General features: G+C 40.8%; 1 protein-coding gene across 7 annotated transcripts in view; it reads left to right on the top strand.

Moving 5' to 3' along the window:
* ptprua (protein tyrosine phosphatase receptor type Ua) overlaps positions 1-23,140 on the top strand; it is a 169,414-nt gene extending 146,274 nt beyond the window's left edge. For 4 of the 7 annotated variants that reach the window (XM_019267019.2, XM_019267015.2, XM_019267014.2 and 1 more), the window contains 11 exons: positions 368-404; positions 4,910-5,007; positions 6,876-6,992; positions 7,157-7,311; positions 9,122-9,257; positions 11,069-11,218; positions 13,571-13,885; positions 17,116-17,241; positions 19,602-19,759; positions 20,438-20,579; positions 22,077-23,140. In XM_019267019.2, the coding sequence (XP_019122564.2) occupies positions 368-404; positions 4,910-5,007; positions 6,876-6,992; positions 7,157-7,311; positions 9,122-9,257; positions 11,069-11,218; positions 13,571-13,885; positions 17,116-17,241; positions 19,602-19,759; positions 20,438-20,579; positions 22,077-22,139 (1,497 nt within the window). In that variant the 3' untranslated portion in view covers positions 22,140-23,140. The remainder of the gene's footprint in view (positions 1-367; positions 405-4,909; positions 5,008-6,875; positions 6,993-7,156; positions 7,312-9,121; positions 9,258-11,068; positions 11,219-13,570; positions 13,886-17,115; positions 17,242-19,601; positions 19,760-20,437; positions 20,580-22,076) is intronic. The other 3 variants (XM_019267016.2, XM_019267020.2, XM_019267018.2) reach the window with 1 other exon arrangement.
* The last annotated feature ends 2,044 nt before the right edge of the window (positions 23,141-25,184 follow it).

Here is a 25,184-nt window from a genome sequence, read left to right as displayed (position 1 = left end):
AGTGCGATCCTCCGCCCCCAAAAACTGTGAGCCTAAACATTGCACAGAATTTGGCTGGTCAAACAATGCTAATGTCTTTTAAGCAGGGTGAGTGTCGCCAGATTAGTTTTCATGGGGCCGCTGAAATATCTTCAGTCAAAGGCAGAGCCGAAATTTAGCAGAGCGCTCACATCAAACCCAGCTCTGAGATGAATAAGAGATGACCTGATGCTGAAAATGGAGAAAGAGAATGAATGGGGAGGGGTGAAATGAGAGTTGGAGGTCCTCGAGTCTCACTTCATCATGCTCTCTTATAATTATTAACTCTCTCCCATCTCCTTTTCTCTCCTTTCTCCTCTCTCTTTCTTACTCTCTCTGTGTCTCGCAGGGCTACCAGCGATCAAACCACTTCATCGCCACTCAAGGTGAGTGCGTGATACCCAGCCGCGACTGCTAATGTCCGTGTTTCTTCTGCGTGGCTGTTTGCACAGCAGACCAGCTGACAGTATTAAAATGACTGCACTGAATCATTTATGTGTAAACAACAAGGAGACTGTGTCGCCTCATGCCTCACATCTGGATTTCTGCCATAAAGCATCTCTCTCTCCTCCGCGTGTGAGAAACACTCCACCATAACAATCGACTGTAACTGTCAGTCAGTCAGCACTGTACCACTACTGACTGTCGCTCTCTGTGAGGTTCTGCCTTTGTGTCGCTCCTCCTTGCCATCTGCATGTGTGGTTCACCATCTCTCTGATGTAGATTTGATACACTATATAGGCTGCATTCCCCAAGCGGCAAACACACACACACACTCAGAAAGAAGGAGAGAAAGACATTCTCTTTATTCTCTGCCGGCTCTGATCCTATTTATTCAGTGAATGTGTTTTTCACTTCGTAATCCCCTTCTGATTTCTATCCATCTTTCACTCTGGTCTCAGTTCTGCCGCTTTGCCAAAGCGACCTCCGAAAATGTCTCTCTCTTACTTGGCTCACAAAGTCTTTCTGCATACACGAGTGCAGGCAAAGGTGGGAAGGAGTGACACAACATGCGTATTATTCGGGGAGGAGGTGAATATTAGAACTGAAGTTACTGATTTAGAGTAAAATACAGCTGATTATCTTCTTAAAAACAAACAAAAAGTCATTCATTGTACGTATCTATTACTTTCCTGTGGTAAATATTCATAAGATTTGCATTTAAATAGGCTGACATTGATTTTACTTTGTTATCAAATACAATGCCTGCATTACCATACATAGCCTGCAGAGTAGGCAGTAAAACTGGAATGTACTGGAATTTATATTTTCCAGCGGATGCTGCAGTAATGTAACTGTAATGTAACATTTACTTAATTTCCATCTGTTTTAGACTTGAATTAAAGATACTGTCTTAATGATCATAGACTAATGTTGATAATTTGGTGCATTCATGCAATACCTTTGCATTTCTGGTCTTAACCTTTTAAACTAACCTGAAATGATGGTTAAAAATCTGGAAATAAGACGCAGGTGTTTCTGTAACTACAGTATAAATTGTCTTTTTTTAATCATCAGAGTCTGTAATGCACATAAACAGGGACACAGAATTGCATACAGCCATTATGAATTTAATCTGAAGCATGTTTATTTTATATTTTTCTCATGTATAATTCACCTTGAAGTTGAACTCAAGGTATTTCTACCTCAAGCTGCTGCTGTAAAGACATGTTGCGGAAACGACATTCGTTGCAGTTAAACGGCAGGTCTGCTATGTCAGCCGTGACTCGTGTGAACTCAACAGTAACATTAATTTATTTTCAAAATGTAGTTCAAATCACACACATTACTGAGCTGTGTGGAAATAAACAGATCAAAAGAAAAGATGATCTTAACCTTTTTTTTCTTCTTCTTCTAGATCTTGAGGGTCACCTTATGTGGGAGGCCCACCCTGTCAATCACTAGCTTCTGTTTCCATAGAAACTATATTTGTCTGATTCAAAAAAAAAAGTTTTAATATCTTAAGAATTAACTAACGAATGTCATGTCTAATTGAATTAGCTTGTTTTCTATATATTTCAGCGTTACCATAAAAACATGATGTTTGGATCTGTAAAACACTTGAACAGAAATATAATTAAATCACTTACCAACAACAATTTTACTAATTATTTATGTCGAGATGTGTATTAGATTTATTGTCGTACAGATTTATCGAGCATCATTTGACGAATTTAATCCAAACTTTCACTGCACTGTAGTTACAGGAACACTGACACATGTAGAGTGTTAACATGTCCACTGACTTACACACACATCGAATCATTAAAAGCTGTGACTTGCCTCTCACACTCTCTGCACGCACTGAACCGTGCTCTGCATGTACTCGTGTTGGGCCCTGGGTGGTCGGCTGACGTGGCAGGTCTTGGTTGATTCGTTGTATCGTTGATGAATCTTAAGGCGGCTGTGCACGTGCAGCAGGTGCTCTGGGCTAACTCTCTATTATGTCCAGAGATGAGGGAGGGAGAGGGAGGAGGAGGCGGCGGCGGGCGGGGGACGAGGAGGAGTAGAAATGCCAAGCGCGCCCTCAAAGTCCAAAGCGGCGGTGTGTTGCACTATGCATACAGATTCACCCACCCAGCCGCTGGTATCACACATCATCTGTCTCTCAGCCGATTGCCCCGTTCTTTTGGCGATGCATTAGTGGGCTTCTCCTGCTGCTGCTGCTGAAAAATTAACATCTCATATCATTAATGCACGTAGAAACCGGAGCAGTGATTTCTAACAGGGGAGGAAGCTGTGAATAACCCCCATGAAGAGGAGGGAAAACAGTGGTTAAAGGGAGTTGCCTACACGCGTGTGTGTGTTAAAACAGTACGCAGGCTGAAGTCGACTCACCTCTAGTATTTTGTATTTATGAAAAGGAAAGCCATTGAACATGGCCTGTTTTTTTAACAGACAAATAAGGCTGTTAGTCCTCCTCCTCTTCCTATTGTATTTCTCAGCCTTCAGAGGGCTTTGCTGTTTACCTTGGGGCAGGCAGTCACATGTACTGTATATCTTTTGATTCCTCTTGCTAAGAGAACTGTAGAGGAAAGAGCATTAGTGTTTTCTTCATTGTATTTGTTTACCCTGTGGGACAAAAAAAAAACCCTCTGTACAGTAGGCCAATGTTTTTATACCTTCATGGCTTATTTGAAATGATTATGCTCTGAAACATTTGCAATCACATCAGCGATGACCCTTTTTGTTATCTTTTTTGTACAAGCCATTAGACAGGTTCAACTCTTTCCAATTCTACATTAAACAGGACCAAAAAAATCCAGTCACATCCCTCTAAATCTCAATGGGGGAACGTGTTTAGTAAAGAGTTGATTTTCAAGGATAAGGCTGGAGCTTCAGTTTCTCTTGAGCATCCTGGCTCTGATTGAGTGAGTGGGAAACGAGGTGTAATTTCCCCCACACTCATCGCAAGATGTGATGTCACAGTTTTAATGTGGCTAATAAATGAACACGTGTAAACACATGGCACATTGACAGAACGGGGAACACACGGCATCCATGTTTCTATGGTTACATGTTCTATGTAGGAAAGGTGATATAAGATTATTAGATATTTGATTCTGGCACTAGATTTATAATAGTGTAATAATAATGATGATAATAATATCAATAGTAATTGACTCTTGATGGACACAGTCAACTCTCAACTGCATCTCCCGATCTAGGCGTAGCCACAATCCATCAGAACCTGTGAGGCGAGAAGCTAAGTTGACTGGACATTAATAACATAGAAGATGGGTACATGAAATAAACCAAAGAAGAATACAACAGGTGTCAGGTGGATAGCCTCAGTTTCAGTGACACTTCATGCTGACCAGTCTGATCGTCTCATTGGCCGCCACAGCATGACTTCTCAATTATTCCATGTTACATTATTCTTAGTACTAGTTCTAAGTACTTTTGATTGCTTTTGTACACGACTGCGCTCTGCAAACGAACCTGGAATTAAGAAATGGATAAATATAAAAAGAAAAAAATCTATAATGAAGAGAAAAGAAAGTATATTCTGCTTCAGTGTTCATTTCACCGATTAATCATTTTTCTCATTTTTAGTCAACCACGTTTTTTTTTCTCACTGTAATCTACACAATAGCTAAATAAAAGCTCATTCAGAGTGATACAACTTACGACAAAATCATTATATTTCCATCAAGAAATATAAATGAGATGAAAATGTGCGGTAGTTAGGATTGATGCAAGCTCAAGTTCACTTCATCAGCTTTAACCAGAGGGTGTTTTTGCTGTAGCTGAAACACGATACAATGGGAGTTGTTCATCTTAAGTCGTTAATCATTCAACTGAAATTAAAAAAATTCAGATGGCTTAAATATGACTGAAACAAAATGGCATCGACTTTGACTAAATATGACTCGAGGTCAGTGTGAGGAGACAAGATAATAATCCTATTAAATAAAGCGAGTGGGTTGAAATGAATAGAGATCTTGTTCACTAAAAGGGGGGTGTAGTTTGGCAGAGGAGTCGGTATGAAGGAGGACCTTGTGATATTATCAACGCCACAGTGTAATGAAATCAATGAAAGTGTCATCTTCTCCAGGGGGCTGTGATTTGTGTCAGCCACTGGTGTCTGGGAAGAGCAATACAGGAGCTTGTTTGCACAATGGCTGAGGATTTGTGGGTGTATTGAAATGACATTTCTCTGTAGTATTAGGAGAACACAGAGCGGGCAATAGTTCATGAATGACACATTGTTACTCTATTCCCTGGCATGGATTACACAGCGCCTCTACAACGATGGTTATTGCTGCTATTTTCTCTGACTTATGGCTCATCTCTCCGCCCTCCTTATCCTCCCTCTTCTTTCTCTTCCTACACCTCTTCTTTCTCCCACTCTCCCACCTATACCGCTACTGTATCTCATCCTCTGCAGGCCCCAAGCAGGAGATGATCTATGACTTCTGGAGGATGGTTTGGCAGGAGAACTGCTTCAGTATTGTCATGATCACCAAGCTGGTGGAAGTGGGCAGGGTAGGTTTCCCATCCCTTTGTCCTTTGACCTCTTGAGCACCGTGTGAAGATGGATGGAGGGAATGTATTTGCGGAGCTCCCTTTATCATTCACTATATATCAGGATCGCTGCTGCTCCGCCGCGTGTTGTGGGAGGAAATGGCTGTCGCTGTCAGATCATGAGTGATCACCTTTTGCTTCTCTGGCCGTGCTCCAAGGTCAAAGCTTTGATGTATATGAGGGACCATGGAGGAACACTGTGGCCTCTCTTCTAATAACTATTCCTGCCTCTGTTGGCTACAGTAACCAACTATTGTATGTTCAATAAATGACAAAGTATTTTATGAGGGTTTTTTTAACTCGCATTAAATGTACCATCTATAAAATGTGATCAATGAAGAAACCACAGCCTGCCAGAAATGTTATTTGTATTGAGCACAAAAGTGTTTACTGTTATTATGACAAATTAGAGGGGACGTGGACCAATTTTTACACATCAAGTTCAGTTTACTCATCGCACAGAGTACTACTCAACCTCTGAAAACAGTTTTATAATCTCTTATGATGCACAAACTATTTATAAAGTCCTAAACTCTTTATAAGTTGTGCTTGCTAGTTTTATACTAGTGATTTATTGCATTAAAACGTCTAGTGAAAGCGTGGAAATGTCTGCATCAAAGGCAGTCAGCTATGTAAACAGGAGGTCACTGTAACACCACAGGATGTAGAATAACTACCAAAATTAACAGTGTGGCCCAGCTGCATACATGTAATACAGTGATATATGTTTCACAGTTAATGCAACTAATGCAGAGTAAAATAAGTGGCTTCTAGCCTGTGTTTGACCTCCAAAGACCTGATACAAACAAGAGTTACATAATCTCAACTGCCAACATTTGACTTATCAACAAATGTTTGTGTTTCAGAGTTAATAGTAGTCATGTAAAGAGTGGTAATCATGCTTACCTAGCTGACGTTATTCAGACATTTACAGTAGTCCAACGTTACTGGCATAGTGCTTTGGAACATGAAGTAGTTGTGCTGTTTTAATGTTTTCCTTATTAAACAGCATTTTATCAAGTGTCAGGTCAGATGAGTCGACCTTATTCCATCTTTCACTCTTCAGTCTAAACAAATTAGCAAGCCCTAAATTAGTGATGTGTTAATCTCTACCTAGGGTCTAAGATAATGAGCATTTCTCTGCTATCCTGACCATTTTTTAAAAATCTGGAGTAAACCGCTAACCAGACATCTGCCACTTCCACCAAAAGCGTTTTAGTTTTATAGCTGTTTCTGTTGTTTAAACATCTAATACATGAAAATACACATGCCGAAACAATCTGATTTAGTGAAACAGACAAAATCGCCGCAGCCAAATAAATGTAAAAAAAACAAGAAAGGAAGCCAGGGTCACAAATGGACGGAGACTAAAGGAAAAATGGGAAATAAATAAATAAGGAGCCCAAAAACTGCCCCACATGATTAAGAGTGTCCTTTCATCCTTTCACCTGCCGGTGCAACTACCACACCCCATAGGCTACCAGAGTCTTTCCCAGGCTTTGTAGGTAAGAAAAATATAGTGTCAGAAAATAAGTCCATAGCCTGAAGCACTAGAAACTGTTGACACTATGCAACCAGCAGCAGAAGAAAATGTCGACGGCACCAAAAACACTGCATCAAGGGAAAAATAAAGTAGCCATTCGCTTAAAAAAACTTAACAGCGCTGCTTCGGAGGACTATTCTGAAATGCTCTAGAAATCATATCAAAAATGCTTATCCGACTAAAACTTTTACATCTTACAACCAGTGTTGGGATAAATCAGCTGTACATATGTGTGTGTGTGTGTGTGTGTGTGTTAACCTGTGAGAGTTGTTTGTTGTTTGTTCAGATGAAGTGCTGTAAGTACTGGCCCGATGACACTGAGCTCTACGGTGACATTAAAATAACACTTCTGAAGACAGAAACACTGGCAGAGTACACTGTGCGCACCTTCGCCATGGAGAGGGTGAGTCATACTCATGTTATTTTTATCTCTGCTCTCTTGGTATAGCCTCTGTGTCATCTCTCATTCAACTTCGGTTTTGTTTAACTGGTCTCTATTTATAACCTAAACGTTTCCGCTCTCATAATAATAGTATCTCATTAGATCTTCCTGATTGTTTCTTCCAGAGAGGTTACCCTGCTAAACACGAGGTGTGCCAGTTCCACTTCACCTCCTGGCCTGAGCATGGGGTGCCATACCACGCCACCGGCCTGCTGGCTTTCCTGCGCCGTGTCAAGGCCTCGACACCTCCTGACGCCGGGCCTGTGGTGGTCCACTGCAGGTAACTACTCATTTTCCACCCCGATGATGAACTCAAAACCTAACAGATGTAGGTTCTACTCGTTTATATCATATTTCTTTGATAATACACACAACTGAATTTGCCCTTTTTTTAATCTCTACTTTAGTTTCCAAAAATAATGACGAGTGTCTTGGTGCTGTGTGTGTGCGTATGTAGATGGGGAGCACTATAGTCACAACAACAAATACCAAACATTAAAAAAGACAGTCCAACACGTTGTTGGATTTCACACATAACCGGCGAGGAATTCACAAAAATGTCAATGTCTGCCTCTTCAGTGAAGGATTTTTTTATTCTTTGTATATTTGTACTAAACCTACAAAAGAAACCATTTCTCACAAGGTACGTTTCCAATCCATCTGTTCATATGTGTTAAGTGTCGCATAAAGATAAAAGCAGTCTGGAAAAATAATGAAACATCATAAACAAAACGCGCTTGGCTCGGGTGGAAAATTTGTCAAATATCTTTAAAAGCGGACGGGGAATTAGTTTTCTAATACACCTTGACATTTGCGATATGAAATATGTATTTTTAGCATGAATTCAAAAGCTTTTAAATCCATCCGCGGATTGCGAACTATTCGGGATGAGATCTCGTAAAGAAAAATAAATCCATACAAGCATAGCTTAAATGCATACTCACTTGGTAGCCATGGTAACACATACACATGCCAGCATGTGTGAGTGCATCATACAAGTGTTGTGCTCGTATCCTGCTGTGTTCTTAGCAGTCCATTAAAGAGTGTTACGCCCCTCCACTATATTGCTGTACAACACCCCTCTTTTCTTTGCTGATTTGCAGTGTAATTATAATAATAATTGCTCAAGTGTAGCGCCAGAGCAAAAGAAATATGTATTTGAAAAACACCCCTCGAGGCCTCTGCAAGTGGTCTGTTTTGGCACCGGCCTTTGATTGGCAGCTTTCACACCAGACGGAGTTCTTTTGAACTGAACCGAACAGATTAGGCATGACTGACATTTGATTTGGAGGGAATAACGCCAAAATGTGTACGATATAAAAATTGTCTTCTGTTCCCTGTGTGTGTGTGTGTGTGTGTGTGTGCATGCAGCTGGATTTCAGCTCATGAGTCACCCACCTCACTTATTTTTGTAACATGACTGCAATGTGTGCCAAGTCAACCCACTAAACGGGTATAGTGCTGCATAACGATGTCTATCAAAAACGTCAGCAGGGTGTGAGACACACGAAGAGATGCTGGGATATATATTGTTGATCTCTGTTTTTCTGTCCGTACACCAGCCATCTGAGGCTCCTAATTCTGATTAAGCGCCGTTCCTTTTACACCTTATCATAAATGATGTGCTTGTTTAACAATATTGATGCACTCCTCTGTTCGGTGGAAAGAGCCAAGAAAATACTATGAAGACAGATGGATTCCTGAGGCATAAAATATCCCAGTGCAGACAGCTCAGATGGGTTTTAAAATGACCGAGCATACCTGCGAAGGGAAGAGGCATTCACCAACACCCACACATGCCTTTATTGCAGTGTTAGACCCAGATACGGAAGGCATGGGTCAGCACATAGGTTTTTTTAACGTCTCTAACTAAAAGATTTTTCACTTTCAAACTTCAACTGAGATGGCCTATGATGCCAGAACATAATGGTCGTTGTATTGTATTGTCTTTCTTTCCACTACAAAGCCTTTTATCAGACTTGACTTTGGGCAGAATATCTCGATCATTACTAAAGGCTCCCCGCTGAGACTTTTTCATTTCAGTGGTGTATTCAGGCTTGTCGATCCTTCTCCTCTCTCCTCTGCACCAGTATGGGGGCAGGCAGGACCGGCTGCTACATTGTGCTGGATGTCATGCTGGATATGGCTGAGTGTGAAGGAGTGGTGGACATCTACAACTGTGTTAAGACCCTCTGCTCCAGACGTATCAACATGATCCAGACTGAAGTGAGTGGGAGGGCAGTAAATGTGCTTGGAGAGGATGACACTGTTAACTATAAGCTCACACATTTAATCTTAAGAACGTGGTAGGAGCGCACATTTTTCATGACTTCGATGTCTGACAATTATCAAGCAAGAATTTTATTCTTTTCAGGCTGGGAAGGCCTCTGAAACAGACGTTTTGAGATAAAGTAGTGATGTAAGAATGTGAAAATACTCAGCCGAAAAACACAATATCTAACATGTTATTAAGTTTGTTATGGCTGACATGGTACTCAACTGTTCATTTGAAGTTACGTCTATGTCCAGTGTTTCTTTCCTTGTTGCTCTGGTTTGGTCTCCACCAACTCCTGAGAAAGAAAAAATGTCTTTACTGATAAATATTCAACTCACTGTAAAAAAGAAAACAAAGTAGCCTATAAAGTTGGATGACCCGACTCCACTTCTTCCCACTGTATAACTACAGTATAAAGCCAAAATTTCCCGCTGCCATCTCGTGATTTGGAGCCAGACTCTGCAGGTCGGAGCCATGGTATCAAGGTCAAATAACTAATTAAAACCAAACTTGAAAAATGAGCACTTGAACAAATATCGGCATGACAACTACCTAAAATGACAGTAACGATCTTTGGGAAGAATATGTTTGACGCGTCTTTTGCATTTGATGTTCCATCTCCTAATACGGAGGGGGCGGGATTTATGAGCTATACTGCAGCCAGCCACAAGTGGGTGATAGACATGTTGTGGCTTCACTTTAAGAAAGTGAAGTCATATAATCAGCAGCTTGGTGCTGACTTTGTTTAACCTGTTTAATAACATCATATTTAAGACTTAAGATTTAATATTTAAGACGATTAACATATATGTCATCTGTATACTGTTAAAACATGAGAAAAAGTCACATTAGTGTTCGGCAGTGTCATTAATTTGGTACTTAAACACACATATTATCTCTTCATATACTAAGCTACTCGCCTTAAATAAAAAAAAATACATTACATTACATTACATTACATTACATTGCATTTAGCAGACGCTTTTATCCAAAGCGACTTACAGAGGAGGACATAAGCTGACAAAGGTGTAAAGGAGCACAGAGTAGTTGTTAGTTTGCAAGTAAACACACTTGAAAATGTTTCTATGTAAAGTGCACTAATATGAGGTCCCATTCTTTGAATAAACAAACCAGAGAAAGACGTGCAGTACTAGAATAAATACAACTAATAAAACCTGACAAATGTTTTTCAAATGTTCTCAAATGGAGTGGAAACGGTGCAGAAAACACCAAAACAATGGTATTTATCTCCCTTTTAATTTCATCTTTTCACCTTTCAGCTAGAGCTCTGAATACATATTTCTGCAATTAGAGAGCACATTAAAATTTTTAAATGAGTTTGGAAGAGGGACAGTTTTACGCCTGTTATTTTGAATGTATCCGAGACTCTTTGATCTTTTGTTTGGTTGGATGTCAAAACATATTTCTTAGTTTCCTCGTTAATTGCTCAGCTCATGACATCATTTGAATATTGTGTGTGGGCAGTGTTTTGCTCTTGTGATGTGTGATTTCTGATTTATTTATTTATTTTTACCCCATTTATATACAATTTTCTGCTTGGAAACAATGCCTGAGAGTGGGCTTGATGGTGTGAAGAATGTTTGGCAGTTATTACTATTAGGATTCAGCATTCAGCAGCAGTAATTAAATTCTGCATTGTTCTTCACAAGTGGGCAATTAACAGTTAGGGCCTCATAAATGCATGGGTTTTGTGTGCCTTTGTAAATTTGTGGATGTTTTCCTCATGCTGTCTGTCTCCTAGGAGCAGTATGTGTTTATCCATGATGCCATCCTGGAGGCTTGTCTGTGTGGAGAGACTGCCATCCCTGTTAATGAGTTTGCGCTCACCTATAAGGAGATGCTGAAGGTTGACTCTCAGAGCAACACCTCACAGCTCAGAGAGGAGTTTCAGGTAATGACCCACAGAAGTCTGTACTGGTGTCCATATGATCTCACTCATGCACTAACTGCACGTTAACTCCAACCTCAGAGCTAAATCTGTTATTTCTGCACACATCTGTTGTCTGATTTTATATGATTTTGTCCACTACATTTATCAATGAATGCTAAATAACAGAAACACCTTTCAATGTAGTTCAACAGCACCACAAACTACATTCTCCAGAATGACCATACAGTTGTACTGGATTTACTCGGTTTCAGCTAGGTCTCTTCTAGCTAAGCAGCAACCCACGTTGGTGTGAAGTGAAGTTGCAGTTCCCTGAACGTCCACTTGAGGCTGGCTACAGAACAAGTCAGTCTCCATAAGCCCCCATATTAAAATGGCCAACTTTACAGCAGGAATAAACATGTTTATACACCCTGGTACAAAAAACAGTTTTGGTCTCTCTTAAAATTTGATTGACAGGTAGGTGCCAACTCCACCCACGATATATGTCTTACCCATTTTTAGATTTTTAGATTAGCCAGCAATATTGGCCGTCGTGAGGATGTAGGATGCGGGTAATATAATACAAGATCCTTCAGGAAATCTGTGGGTGACGTCACAGATACAACGTCCATATATTAAACTGTCTATGATTCGAACTAACACCAGGTTCATCCAAACACAATATTTACTTCTGAGTTCATTAGAAGATTCCAATGTCTGATTTATTGTTTACATATTACACTTCTGAACTGGTACAGGAGTACTAACTGAATTAGCTGTTGTCCTCGCAGATTTACATTGATGTTTTTAAAGTAGAATTATGGGCACTGTCCCTTTTTGAATAACAAAATAAACCATAAACCAGCCTCACAAGTTCCCATTCTGACTGCTTATCACCCATTGTAAAAGTCGATGGACGATGCACATTTACTTGAATTTTGATTATTTCGATGCACAAAGGAACAAACATGGCAGAAAACAATCTATATGACCTATGTGACCGCTCCGACCTGAACAGACTACAACATATTGACACTGTCAGCTAGAAACGTAGAGAAATGATGCCCACAGCCATGAAACATGAAACAGTGCAGATGCAGCAAATCTAACCGCAGTCAGTCGAGTGTCAGTCTATATGGAGTACGGTAGGTGTTAACAGGAGTCACACAGCAGACCTTTATGGTTTAAGGTGTTAATTAATAGTCGAGCATCAGATTTATCTCTTTGTAATCACCACGGCAACCCTCGAGAGCTGAAGTCGCGTGGAGAGCGGACCAAAACAGTTTCCATGTCAAAGAGAAGAGAGAGAACGTCGGCAGCTATATGTGTAGGGGCCTTAGCTGTGCCGCAACCCCGTAAGAACTGTAAATCTGCCTTTAATATCTAGAGCAACCATGCAGATGCTCCACTCAGGTTTTACTACTGCCGGTTCTAAATCCTGAAAATCACTGTGCTGGTTCCTCATAAATCAGGAAATACATAATGTCCTAGACTTGACTGTAGTTCTGCCACTTGACTTTTGTTCATTGAAGTAAATGCCCATTTTACTACAACTTGCTGATACAACACTGATACAAGTCCTCTTCGTAAGAGCTTTTACTTTTGCCCTTCTGTACACACTGAGTGTTTCACTGTAGGTCTTTGGTGAGAAAGAAAAACCTCTGGCTGTTTGAGATAAATGGGTCGTTATCATGAGAGTGATAGCCACCAGGGCCATCGGTATACATAAAAAAAAGAATTTGCTCAGCAGAGAGTTTTAGAGTTTTTTTATCTGTCTTTTATGTAATGGTATTGGCTTGTCCAGTTAATGTTACCTTCACTCAGCACTGCTCACGGACAGACTCTCATAATTGTGACTTGTAGCTGAGATGCAATATTCCAGTTATGAGCCGGAACGTTGTATTCGTTTTGTGTAAACCAATAGGGAGTCATTCACAATATGAAGCAAGTTAGATAATCAGTTCTTTTCAATTTCCACTGCTTCCTAATATGCTTATTCATAATGTATGAGACTGTGCAAAAAAAAAAAAAAAGTGTTTTTATCCATTAAGCCTCGTGGCGGTTTTGACTGATAATTGATGCGTTTGAACCTTTTTTTTTTGAGATGATTGGAGATAGTTGTGCTTGTCAAGTATTGACAGTCCAGCTGTTTGAGTAGAGAATATTATCATTGCCTCTGTCCATCTCTCTTTGATCCCATTTCTGTTCCGCTGCGTCTGTCTCCTCTTATCACAATCTTCATTCTCAGACTTTCACTTTATCGCCGCATCTAAAATTTAAACATATTCTCAAACACACGCCAGCCCTTTTTTTAATTAGCTCTTCTGTGCACTCCTCCTCTTCCTCCTTCTTCTTCCCTTTCTCCTCCCTCAGACTCTGAACTCTGTGACTCCTCACCTGGACGTGGAGGAGTGCAGCATTTCTCTGATGCCCAGGAACCGCGAGAAGAACCGCAGCATGGACGTCCTGCCGCCGGACCGCTCCCTTGCCTTCCTCGTCACCACCGAGGGTGAAAGCAGCAACTACATCAATGCGGCGCTCGCCGACAGCTTCCTCCGGCCCGCCGCCTTCGTGGTGACCCCGCACCCGCTGCCCGGCACCACCACGGACTTCTGGAGGCTCGTGTACGACTACGGCTGCACCTCGGTGGTGATGCTCAACCAGCTCAACCAGTCCAACTCTGCCTGGGTAAGAGGAGAGGGGCTATAAAAGCAGCTGGAGATTTGAGAAGTAGAAGTCACTTTATTACTAATCTCATTAGGTGGAGCTCTAACTCAGCTTGCCACTTATAATTAAGCCATGGGTAACTTTGAAACCCTTTGACAGCGTCTGTGTCACAGCTGGATTTTCATTAGTGCCATACAGTGTATTTACATACACTCCAATATTAAAACCACAGTAGCATTTTAGAACGGTGTTTTGTAACATTTTAAGGACCCAAAATTCACATGCTCTTGTCTTAATTTCCCAACGGCATCATGTTGCACTCAACGGAATGGACAGTGCAACACATTCATCTTGTAGAAATTAGATATTTCGAGCCTATTCAATTGATCGTTACTTTCCCTTTTTTATTCAGCGCACCGTGGTTTAATATCCGCCAACAGAGCAGCTTATCCTCTTAGAAATACAGCATGTTATTACAGAGAGAGCATATGGGGAGTTCAGAATGTCAGAGCCAATTTCCTACCAGTTCGAAACACTGTAAGGCAAACAGCAGAGCAAAAGTAAACAAGAAGTGGCACAGAAAGAAAACTCTTGAACTGTTGAACTTAATAAATCTGGAAAAAAAGATATAGTTATTAGCCATCAAATCACAAAAAAACATAAGTCGATTGATATTAATCGTGGGACAAGCACGTCTCTTTTCATGATGCTGTGTAGCTGATAAATAGTAGTTCAATCAAACCCTGCTCTCACAGCTTCTTCTGAGTAAAGTTACCTAACATGAGGCACCTGGGGCCGTGTTCACAAAGGATCTTGTGTTTCCACTTGGATTTAATGGCACTAAAAGCCCCTTAATTTCCTCTTAAAAGCTATTCATGCATTTATTTTACCTGATAACCCCGCAGTGATCATGAAATCAGCTTCATTCATGTATTAATTGCACTTGATGGTCGCTTGAAGAACTGCCAAACAATTTGGGCTCTGAAGAGCGAATTCTTACTTTGTTGAATGAGAAATGAAAACTGCAGAGACAGATTTGGTCTGTGTTGGAATCTAAAGGCAGTATGATTTTTATGAATGTACATGTACCTTAAAATAATAATTGTTATATTTTTGTTACTTTAGAATGAGTCTTTAATATCTAGAGGAGCTGCAGGTCTGCATCTTGAACCGGCATGTTTCTACAGTAGCCCAGAACAGACAAACTAAACACTGGTTCTAGATAGGGCCTCAATTTTCTCATTTTTATGTGCTGTTTGTGTTTTGCTAGTGTCGCACTAGGAAGGCGAGGAGGTTGCAGTCGGCAACTACACCACTAGATGGCACTAAATCCCACACACTTGTTATTTAAAGTTAGCATTACCACTGTTATGTGCTGTCACTGTGATGGCGCTGTGTGGATGGTCATTTTACTGGATTTACTGTCAGATTTACAGCAGTTAACTTCATACCTAAATACAGAAAATGTTCATATATGAGCTATTAAAACAGACTAGTCCCTCGAGGAAATCTCGACTATGAAAGACAAAACAATTTTATGGGTGCAACCAATTATTTTCCACAACCAAAATGTTTTTTTTCTTTATTAACTGGTTATTCTTTTAATAATCAAGAAAATAGAAATTAATTAGAAATACAAAAAAAATATCAGAAAATAATGGAAAATGCTCATCATATTTTCTTAGATTTCTTTCTTATATTTAAAGCATATTTTTTTATTATTTATTAGATTTGTTTTTATTTTATTTATTTATTTTTCACTTGTGGAAAAAAAAAGTTTTTTGTATTTCAGTTTTATTTATTTTTCCACAGTGCTGAGAAAGGCCAAAGAAAATCTTGAAAAACTGAAAAAAAAAAAATGTGGACAAACTTGCTTCAGCACTACTCATTATCGCTGCATACAAACATTTTAAAAAAAAATGCTGATTTTATATTCACAAATAAGCAATGACTGCTCATATAACCTTCCTCCGTGATGTACCACTGTAGTGACAACGTGTCATCCACGTCTCTCCGTCCTTCAGATAAAAAGGTGGATGTGACGACGGGTCATCACTTGTCTGGCCTTTAACTGGTGCCCTGCCACAACGCTTGAATCCATGCATCCGGGCCGTCCATCTCATTTTCACGGGCTCTGTCGTGGCATTAGCGCGTTCTTATCGCTCCCGCCGTGTTTGCTCATGCGTGGGTTTGTTCTGCCGTCTCCCTATCGCCACTCTGTCACCGTGTCATGTTGAATTCCCGCTCAACATTTCCACCATGCCTGTCAGCTGCAACCTGTCCTTCTTCCTTTGCACCCCCTCTCTTTTTATTCTTCTTTTTCTCCTCCCTTGTCTCTTACTGCCAGTGGATTAACAGTTCACCTCTGAGCACACACACACACACTCGGTTTGGCCTCCTGAGTTGGAGCTGCCTGTCTCCTGTCTGAATGTGTAAATATTTATCTCCCCTTCCTGCCCAATGTCACCTGTTAATACCCTTCTGTCACTGTGAAATGCCAACCTCGCTTCCTCCTCCAGGGGTCCCCTCAACCCCAAAGTCACCGCAGAACCCGTCAGTGTGTCAGCACAGCTCCCCCCCTCCCCGTGGGTCCTGTTGGCCGGTGGGATGCATCTTTGAAGCAGCAGTGATGGGAGACCTTGGCTTTTTGCGTATGCCAACCTCTCGGCTAACTTCATGTTTATCTCTCCCAGGCATAGCCAAGGTCTCCTACTCCATTAATTTATAATGTGCTAATGGTAATGATTTCGACTCATGAATAATTCAAGCTTGGTGACCGCGGCTTATGTGAAAGATTGTTCCCGGTGACGAGCGGGTTTTTTTTTTTTTTGCTCATTTAATTTACGGTTGCTATTTGTAGATAATCGTTGTCATTTAGGCTAATTGTCTCTGCTGTCAATACTCAGGTGTCTTGTTACCGGGCCTCACCATCACCATGGCTGCTGTCATAATGATTTGTCCTGCCTCAAGCAAGTGTGGGCTAATGACCTGTTACCCCTTCTCCACTTTTCTCCTCACCTCTACTCTCCTCCTCTCTTCTCTTCTTTTCTCTTTTCTTCCCCTCTCGCCACCCCTCCCCTCTTGTCTTCTCCTGTCTCCTATCTCCTCCTCTCTTCCCCTTTCTCCTGTCTCTTTCTTTCTTCACCTGTCTCCTCCTTTCTTCTCCTGCCTCACCCTCCCTTCTCCAATCTCCTCTTCTCTCTCCCTGTCTCTCTCACCTCCCTTCGCCCGACTCTTCTCCTCTCCTCAAGCCTTGTCTGCAGTATTGGCCTGAACCAGGGTTGCAGCAGTTTGGACCAATGACGGTGGAGCTTCTGTCCAGGACAGCCGACGATGACGTTATCATCCGTCTCTTCCGGGTTCAGAACATCACTCGGGTAGGTAGATCCACCGCAGCATGGATACATTTCTGCTAATGTGGAACATCTTTGCTCTAGAACATCCTTGAATTTTATGTATCTAGAGTTACTGACTCAAACTGCACCAACCAGACCTTAGATAAATCATCTTTACGTTTTGATTTCGCTGCCGCAATCTGTCCATTTATTTGTTTTTGGCTAAAAACATAATGTGTATGGAGAAATCTTCATGCAGAATATTTTAACAAGCTTTACACTGTGTTTTTCCAGCCTTATATTGGAATAACATTTGTTTAGCTCACCATTAGTCCACTAAAGATGCAGTAGTAGCTGTAGAACAGAGATACGTACTGGAGTTTTTTTTTTTTTTACAATACTTTAAATACTTTAAGTAGGTTCCAGCAATGCAATAGTCGTGTTTTTGCAGACTCTTGATGACGGTGCATGGTGAAACTTTAGCTAAAACATTTAATTCCCTTCATTTTGCTGTCTTCACACTCACAAACAAGCACGATCTAAATTAGAAGTCTGAATTAAGTTGCCTCGATACGTCAGTTTGAGAGTGTTAATGGCAAAAAAAAAAAAAAAGTTGTTTAGATGTCTAATTTTCTCATCAAATGACATGTTTTTCGCTTTAATTTTGGATGTTGACACATGCCTCCTTCCTCGGCAAAGAGCTGCTCCAGCTCTGATTTGCTGTGGGAGGCATTTCCTGGCATTGAATCCATTCATTTATTTTTAAGAGGGTTAATGAAGCCTGAAACCAATATAATGACTCCGAATGCTGACCTACCGTCAGCTGGCATTTGTTGTTCCCAGCGGTCTGAATGATTTGCAGTGTAATAATCCCTTCTGTCAACAACATGGTAATGTTTTAGTCACATATGTATGGTCCCTGTTTAATAAGCAGAAATCTACATTTTACAGTTTCTACAGTTACAAAAAAAAAAGTTTCTTTATTTTGACTATATCTGATATTTCAGTATTTTGTGTGTGTTGTGTATATGTTGTGTACGTGTCTGTGTGTTGTCTGAGTCATCTAGCTTGGCTCCAGCTTCCACTTTACACTGTTGTGACTCCCCCAGCTCCCCTCCTCTGACCTCAGTAGCCTCAGTAGGTGCTCAGCAGTCTCCTGTAGACGCTTCCAGCAGCTAGTTGAGCAGACACGTCCCTGTCCCGAATCCACCTTTAGTTGACAAACCCTCCTAGCTCTTGTGCCGCCATCCCTGACCCTCACGGTGGCCTAAACCTCACCTGTCAGTCACCCAATCTCTCCCACCCAGCCCACTTAAATATCTTGACACTTGACATAAAAAACTGTTCCCACACGGCCTCTCTGCAGGATCCCGAGGAGGCAGACCCCACAGAGCAAGACAACGATAGCCTCTGTCCCAAGAAGGTACTCCTTTGTCCAGTAGATACAGCAAAGGTGCTACAGTATTAGCAGCATTGTTGCCAAGCAATCGCAGAGAGCTGGAGCCTATCCCAGCTGGCATAGTACTTGTTAGTGCTTGTGTTCCTTCCAAAATAAAAGGTACCTTGTGGAAGCAATGTTTATGGGCTGGTTTTATCTTGAGGACATGCACGCACACTATTTCCCACCCAGAAAGGGTAAATGTAATCAATATTCACCATTCTATATAGTGAAAACAACTGTGAATATAGCAGTTTAGAAAACATTTCCAAAGATCACCTTTTAGGTGGCATTTCTCACAATCCACCAAGAATCCCCTGACTGTCTTTGGCCTTATCGAAAGTTGCAACCCAGAAAGCGTTACTTCTGCATGTGCTGAAAGAACAAACTCCATTTCAATCCCCAGACTGGAGAAAAAGAGACCGTGGAGAAACAAGTTTCTGGGTTCTCCGACATTACCAATAGCTTTCTAGGACATTTTTGAAGCATGAATTTGGGTTAACTGCTCTGTGACATTTAAGTGCACGAAAGTGTCCAGATTTCTTTTGGACAAAGAGGAGACAGCCCTCAGGAAGTCTCGGATAGGCTGATATACTTTGACAATAAAAGAAACACAGTTTAAAATGTGACTTTAAAGCTGCTCCAGTCACCATTTGTAATGTAAACACATCTGGTCCTAGTGAGCATCCGTCAGCCTACTGTTTTGATTTTAGTGCACAACTTCAACTGGTTCACTCTTTGGTACACTGCTGCAACCAATTAGAAGTAAAGAACATGAGCTCCACAGTTGAACTTGAGCAAGTTTTGAAGTATTGACAGAATCCCCTCAACCAGATAAATGTTTGAATGGGTGCGGTGCATATGCAATGGGTTTAATGCATATTACAGTATGATGGCTGGAAAAAAAAAAAAACTCAACTCTTCTCACTTTTCCCTCGCTCTCTACAACGCTTACTCTTTCCAGCTGCAGGAAGGCCAGCTCGTGGTGCGTCACTTTCAGTTCCTGCGCTGGTCCCCATACCGCGACGTGCCCGACTCCAAGAAAGCCTTCCTTAGCCTTTTGGCTCAGGTTCACAACTGGCAGAGGGAGTGTGGAGAGGGACGCACCATCGTCCACTGCCTGTGAGTCCACTTACATACATCTAGAGTCTAGACCCCATACATGTGTTTTAACGTCAGCTTCAGTGCTGATGTGAGTCTTTTCTAGACCTGAGGTATCTTTTGATGTAAAGTTCAAATTTATTAAGAATTCATCGTCTTTCCATCGAAGGCTGGACTTTTCTACTTTGATCAAGCATACTGTGTTCTAATAAGATGCCTCACATTCATATTATTCATCTCGCTACTGTAAGACCCGCCACAGTCACACTTTAGAAAGTTTCTATACTTTTTAGTGGGTTTTAAATCTCATTAAAAGAAAAATAAACCATTAAGTGATGTGTCTTTACATTAGCGGCATCAGTGGTGGCGTATGCTCTCCATTAGATTTGTCCCCATCCCATCTCAGGTGCCTTTGATCTCCGGAGGTCAGGCTGTGTGTTAGACGTCTCATATCTGATTAGGTCCCCGCTCCTGTATTTTAATGAGAACTTTACTCAGATATTCATCTTGAAAGTCTGCCAGTTGGCCTTTTTCTGACAGCATGCTTGATCTGCGCTCAGTCAAACTGTGACATTTCACTCTGTAGCTCTCCCTCTGAGAGGCCGTCTGAGCAGCTGTACCACATCTTTATTAGGTCACTCATGTCTTTATCCTTCTATTCTGTGTTTGTGTCTGCGTGTGTTTGTTTCGTTCTTCCTGGAGTAGGAATGGTGGCGGTCGAAGCGGTACTTTCTGTGCCTGCACCATGATCCTGGAAATGATTCGTCACCACAGCGTGGTGGACGTGTTCTTCGCTGCCAAAACGCTGCGCAACTCTAAGCCAAACATGGTGGAGACAATGGTGAGCAAGCAGGGGTCTTTATCTGTCTTTACTGCAACATATTACATCATAGTAGGTTGCTGCCTCATGCAGTGAATGTCAGGGAAGAAAAATACTGCTCTGCAGGAAGACAAGGAAATTAAATTTGCCACTTTCCAGAAATAAATCTACCATATTTTACTTCCGTTTCCTCTTATTGAACATATTTCTAAATTTATTGATTCGAATAAACAGCATAAATGCAAAAGTCCACAAAAAAGCATTGCAAGGGTCGGTTTACTGAGTAACGGGATACAATTTTAGATGCAGCGTATTATAATGCAAAGTTAAACAAACAAATAAAGTGGGCGCAAATCAATACAATTTCCTTCTAGGTAGCACAAAATGAGGTGAAGACGTGTTGGAAATTTATCAGGATGAGGGATACATTTGTACTTATCTTGAGGATGTATGACTCCAATCTATGAACATACAGAGACAAGAAAAACTGTGAGAAACAGAACGGAAATAATAGAAAACTGAGGGTTTTAATAAGTTCTGAAATCAGAGAGTCAGAGTTGTTCCAGACCTCTGAATTATTTTGGCACCTTCCTGTTTGGCTAGCCAGCTACGTACATCCATTAAAAAAAAATAGCAGAACAGAAAAAAAATGGCTGTTGCACAGGTGGTTATAAATCCAGAAATAATAGAACCACAAAAATAACAACTCTTAAAAAGTCCCATTGCTTAGATTGCTGTGGAAAAAAACAGTCACCTCTGCAGCTATCACACCAACTTGTTTGATTAGGACCAAACCAAAACAATACAAGTGGCTGACAAAACACGATGTCAGGCTGAATAATAAAGTGAACCAAAATGAGAAATAGTACCTTTGTTGGGAACTGTTTCCAGCAGATGATACATACACATTCGGTGCACTTGTTTTTACCTGGATGATGTGTGTGTGTGTGTGTGTATTTGTGGTTGTGTGCGTGTATGGGATTGATTTGAAATAACCTCTGATTCATTGTAATGAAAGAACGTGTCACCTAGTGCAATGGTATGACTCATTAATGTTGTTTTTGGACAACAATGGAGCTCTGTGGCACACACAGGAAGAAGATATATTAGGCTTTGACGCACACAACAGTTGGTACAGGGTATCTGCAGGTCTTAAAGTGTTAAAAAGCTTTGGATTCAGGGACTGGATTCTTCCTACTGGTTTTCCTTCATACTTTCATACTTGCTGGTATGACCGTGAAACAGGTATTAAAAGCTCTTAAAGTCAATATGATGAACCCTGCAGAAACCTTGTGTTAGTATCAATAGATTATTCATTGTTGGTTTTAGTCTGCACTTGGGATTGGTTGACAAGAGAAATAAAAGGTTGATAAAAACTAAATTACAGCAGTTGTTGATCACTAAATATCAGGAATGCACTTAACATAACACTGGACATAGAAGGATAATGTATAGTTAGCAAATTATATACTGCTGATGTGGAAAATAACTTTGGTCAATAATCTGTGCTTGTTCTAGGAGCAGTACCGGTTCTGCTATGACCTGGCCCAAGAGTACCTGGACTGCTTGGAAATCAGATAGCACCAATCCCTCCCTTCTCGTCCTTCTTCGAGGAGAAGGTCTGGATCCTTGATCTTGCATCCTGGATCTCTGCTCCTGTCTCCTTAGTCCATGTATACAGCTCTGGTTGTCTCCTTCGCCATGCCTGGATGAAATGTCGTCTGCCATAAAGGACTGATTGAGAAAGCTCACTGGACAACTTGTAACATACTACTGACACCCCCTTTTTGCTTTTTCCCGCGGCGCTCTGATCCAACCTGTACTCTTTTGTGCCACTTTACATCTGCCAAACCAGAGGACACTGAACAGGAGTTCATTTTATATACGACCGCTGTCAAGGCAGCCAGACTACCTGTTGTACACCATGATGACAGGATTCAAAGAGCTCAGCTGTGTCCTGCCTTATTATGAACAAACACTGAAAGGGAACTACAGTTGATGAAACCACTGGGTGATTATTTTGTGTTTGTTTGTAACACTGTAAATGGTGCAATCTGCTGTTGGTGAACATCCCATGTTGTTCTGTACTATATTTGAACTTTATCGTGGGTAAGGCTGAAGATGGAAGTTTAACTGATGGTGAAAAGGATAGAAGTCGGTCACATCCGATGGACATATCTGTACAGTAGAGTTGTCTTGGACCTAATTTCTCTTTATTTATTTTCCGTGTATATAGATGTTTTTTTTCCTCCTTCTCCCTCCCTCTTCCCAGATGTTTCTAGATGTTCTCAACGTCTTATCAATGTGCCAATCCATTCACTCTGTGTCTGTAAATGGGGACCACTTCAGCATCTGCATGCCCAGTCTTAAGTGTTTCATTGCAGTATGTGGCCCAAGTCTGCTTTAGGGTGGATTCTACGACGCGAATCCCCTCGCTAGTCCAGAGAGAGCTCCGTAAGAATAACCATGTGTTGCTGTGAGAATACGGCGGAAATCTGTCGCTTTCTAAATTTGTATTTATTCAATGTGTTTTATTTTCTAAATAGTGTATAAAACAGGAAAAGAAATAAAATATGTTGTTGCTTAACAGCCACGCTTTTTGGAGAGATTTTTTTATTTTTATTTTTTATACCTCACTGACCTGGCAGGGGCAGTCATATGGTGATAGGTAGGTCCTATGTATTTAGAAGGGGTTGGGTTTGTTTCATAAATCTGTCCATGGTTGTAGGCTATATGGTGTTACAAAATGTCCTCACTGAGTTATTGCTACGGTTTTGTAAGAATTTCAAAAACAATTCATCCTCATGATCTTTCATTCATAATATTCTCAAATATAGGTTAAAAAAAACCGTGTTCCACAATAATCAGCATCCCTTCATGTAACATCCTGTGCATTTTAGCCAAGATAACAGCTTTCTATAGGAGGAATCTCCTATATATGTGTGTTGACGTTAGTGAACACATGGCATGGGATCTGAGACTATTCCTCCACACTGAATTTCTACAGATCCTTCAGATTTTGAGGTCAACACTGGTCGACTCTTGAGCTCATCCCGCAGATTTTCTAAAGCGCTCAATGTCTAACAGCAAAATCTTTCTTCTGCGGTCAGAGAACCATTTTGTGTAGATTGTGAGGTGCGCTTCAGATGATTGTTCTGCTGGAAGATCCAACAATGGCCCATTTTAACCTTCCTGGCAGAGGAATGGAACAACACTTATGATAGCGGCGGGGTTTCCCCTGAGGGCGAGTGCCGAGGGGGGATGTCAAAGAGGGCACGTTGAACGACTAATCAAATACAGCCTAAGGGAATCTAGCTTGTGTCTCCTGATATTTATACCCCAGTGAAACTGGTGAACTGACAAATCTGAAATGTGACTGGAAATATACTTCCATAAAATCAAAGTTTATACTTATAAATAAACATAAACATAATAGGATAAATATTTATAATACAAAAATATTTAGTTAATGTTAAAGGGCCAGTGTGTAGAGTTTAGTGGCATCTAGTGGTGTAGTTGCTGATTGCAACCCCTCACGCCCTCTTTTCTAGCATGAAGGAGAATATTTTCAGGTGATTATACACTAATAAAATCATAATTATCCGCATTTCTATCATATTCTGTAAATAGAGACCCCTAAATCTGATACACTTTCCTTTCAATATTGTTACTTCAATAAAAAGGTTAGATGAGAATTACATTACTAAAGACCAAGCGGATAAACAGCAGAGACATTTTTTCACAGCCTGTTTTTTCCATATTTAATAAGGCCTGCCAATAATTCTGCAGAGCACTGTATGTGGCATCCATTTATCACACTGAATAAATTATGTGACTATTAATACCGTGTATTTTATCAGTGCCTGAGAACCAAAGTTTCAAATTGGAGTTACTTTTTCTTTCACTTTACAAATGGGACCCCATTCTTTAAAACAGAACGCTGCGTTCTGCAAAGGTATTTCCAAGCACTTATGAATTTATGATGCTAGAGTTGTTGACTCACCCACCAACACCTCCACTGCTGCCCTAGCTACTTTCAACCGGCAGCATATTCCTGCTTGAAAATCCCACAGTTCATTCGCTTGACCTGTATTTTAATTTACGCTTATCATTTAATTAGCAACTTTAATGGACTTTTTTTTTTTTAATCATTATCACAAAACAGAGCCTCTAGGATTCAGCCACCTCTTTAATTGGAGAGTCTTGATGATCCATTGATCGCGGGCCCGACGCACTTAATCTGCATGTAGCGCTTTACAAGCGATGTCACATCTAGTTACTGTGTTTTATGAGTGGCTGATGAGCTCTAGTGATTCGCAACTTGACCCTTTTCTGCACCCTGCGCTCTGTTTCTTATACATACTTAATAATATACTGCACTGTTCTTTTGCTGCCTGTGCACTTTTTAAATGAGAGACGGGACACTGACAGATGATTTTTCTAACGCGCAGAGGAGAGTGCGTCGACAGCGAGACAAATGAACTCCAGAAATAGCCGAACAATGTCAAAAAGGTCAAAGGCCGCGCTAGGGCATATTGTTTGGCTGTCAATGTTGTCACCCACGTTCAATTACGTTCTCTCTTTGTGTTTCTGAGGCAATAGATCTCCCTTCACGGCATTTAAAAA

The sequence above is a fragment of the Larimichthys crocea genome, chromosome XIII (genome assembly GCF_000972845.2).
Source record: "Larimichthys crocea isolate SSNF chromosome XIII, L_crocea_2.0, whole genome shotgun sequence".
Taxonomy (NCBI): domain Eukaryota; kingdom Metazoa; phylum Chordata; class Actinopteri; family Sciaenidae; genus Larimichthys; species Larimichthys crocea.
Note: the sequence above shows the minus strand (reverse complement) of the source record. Positions and strands in the feature narration are given on the sequence as shown.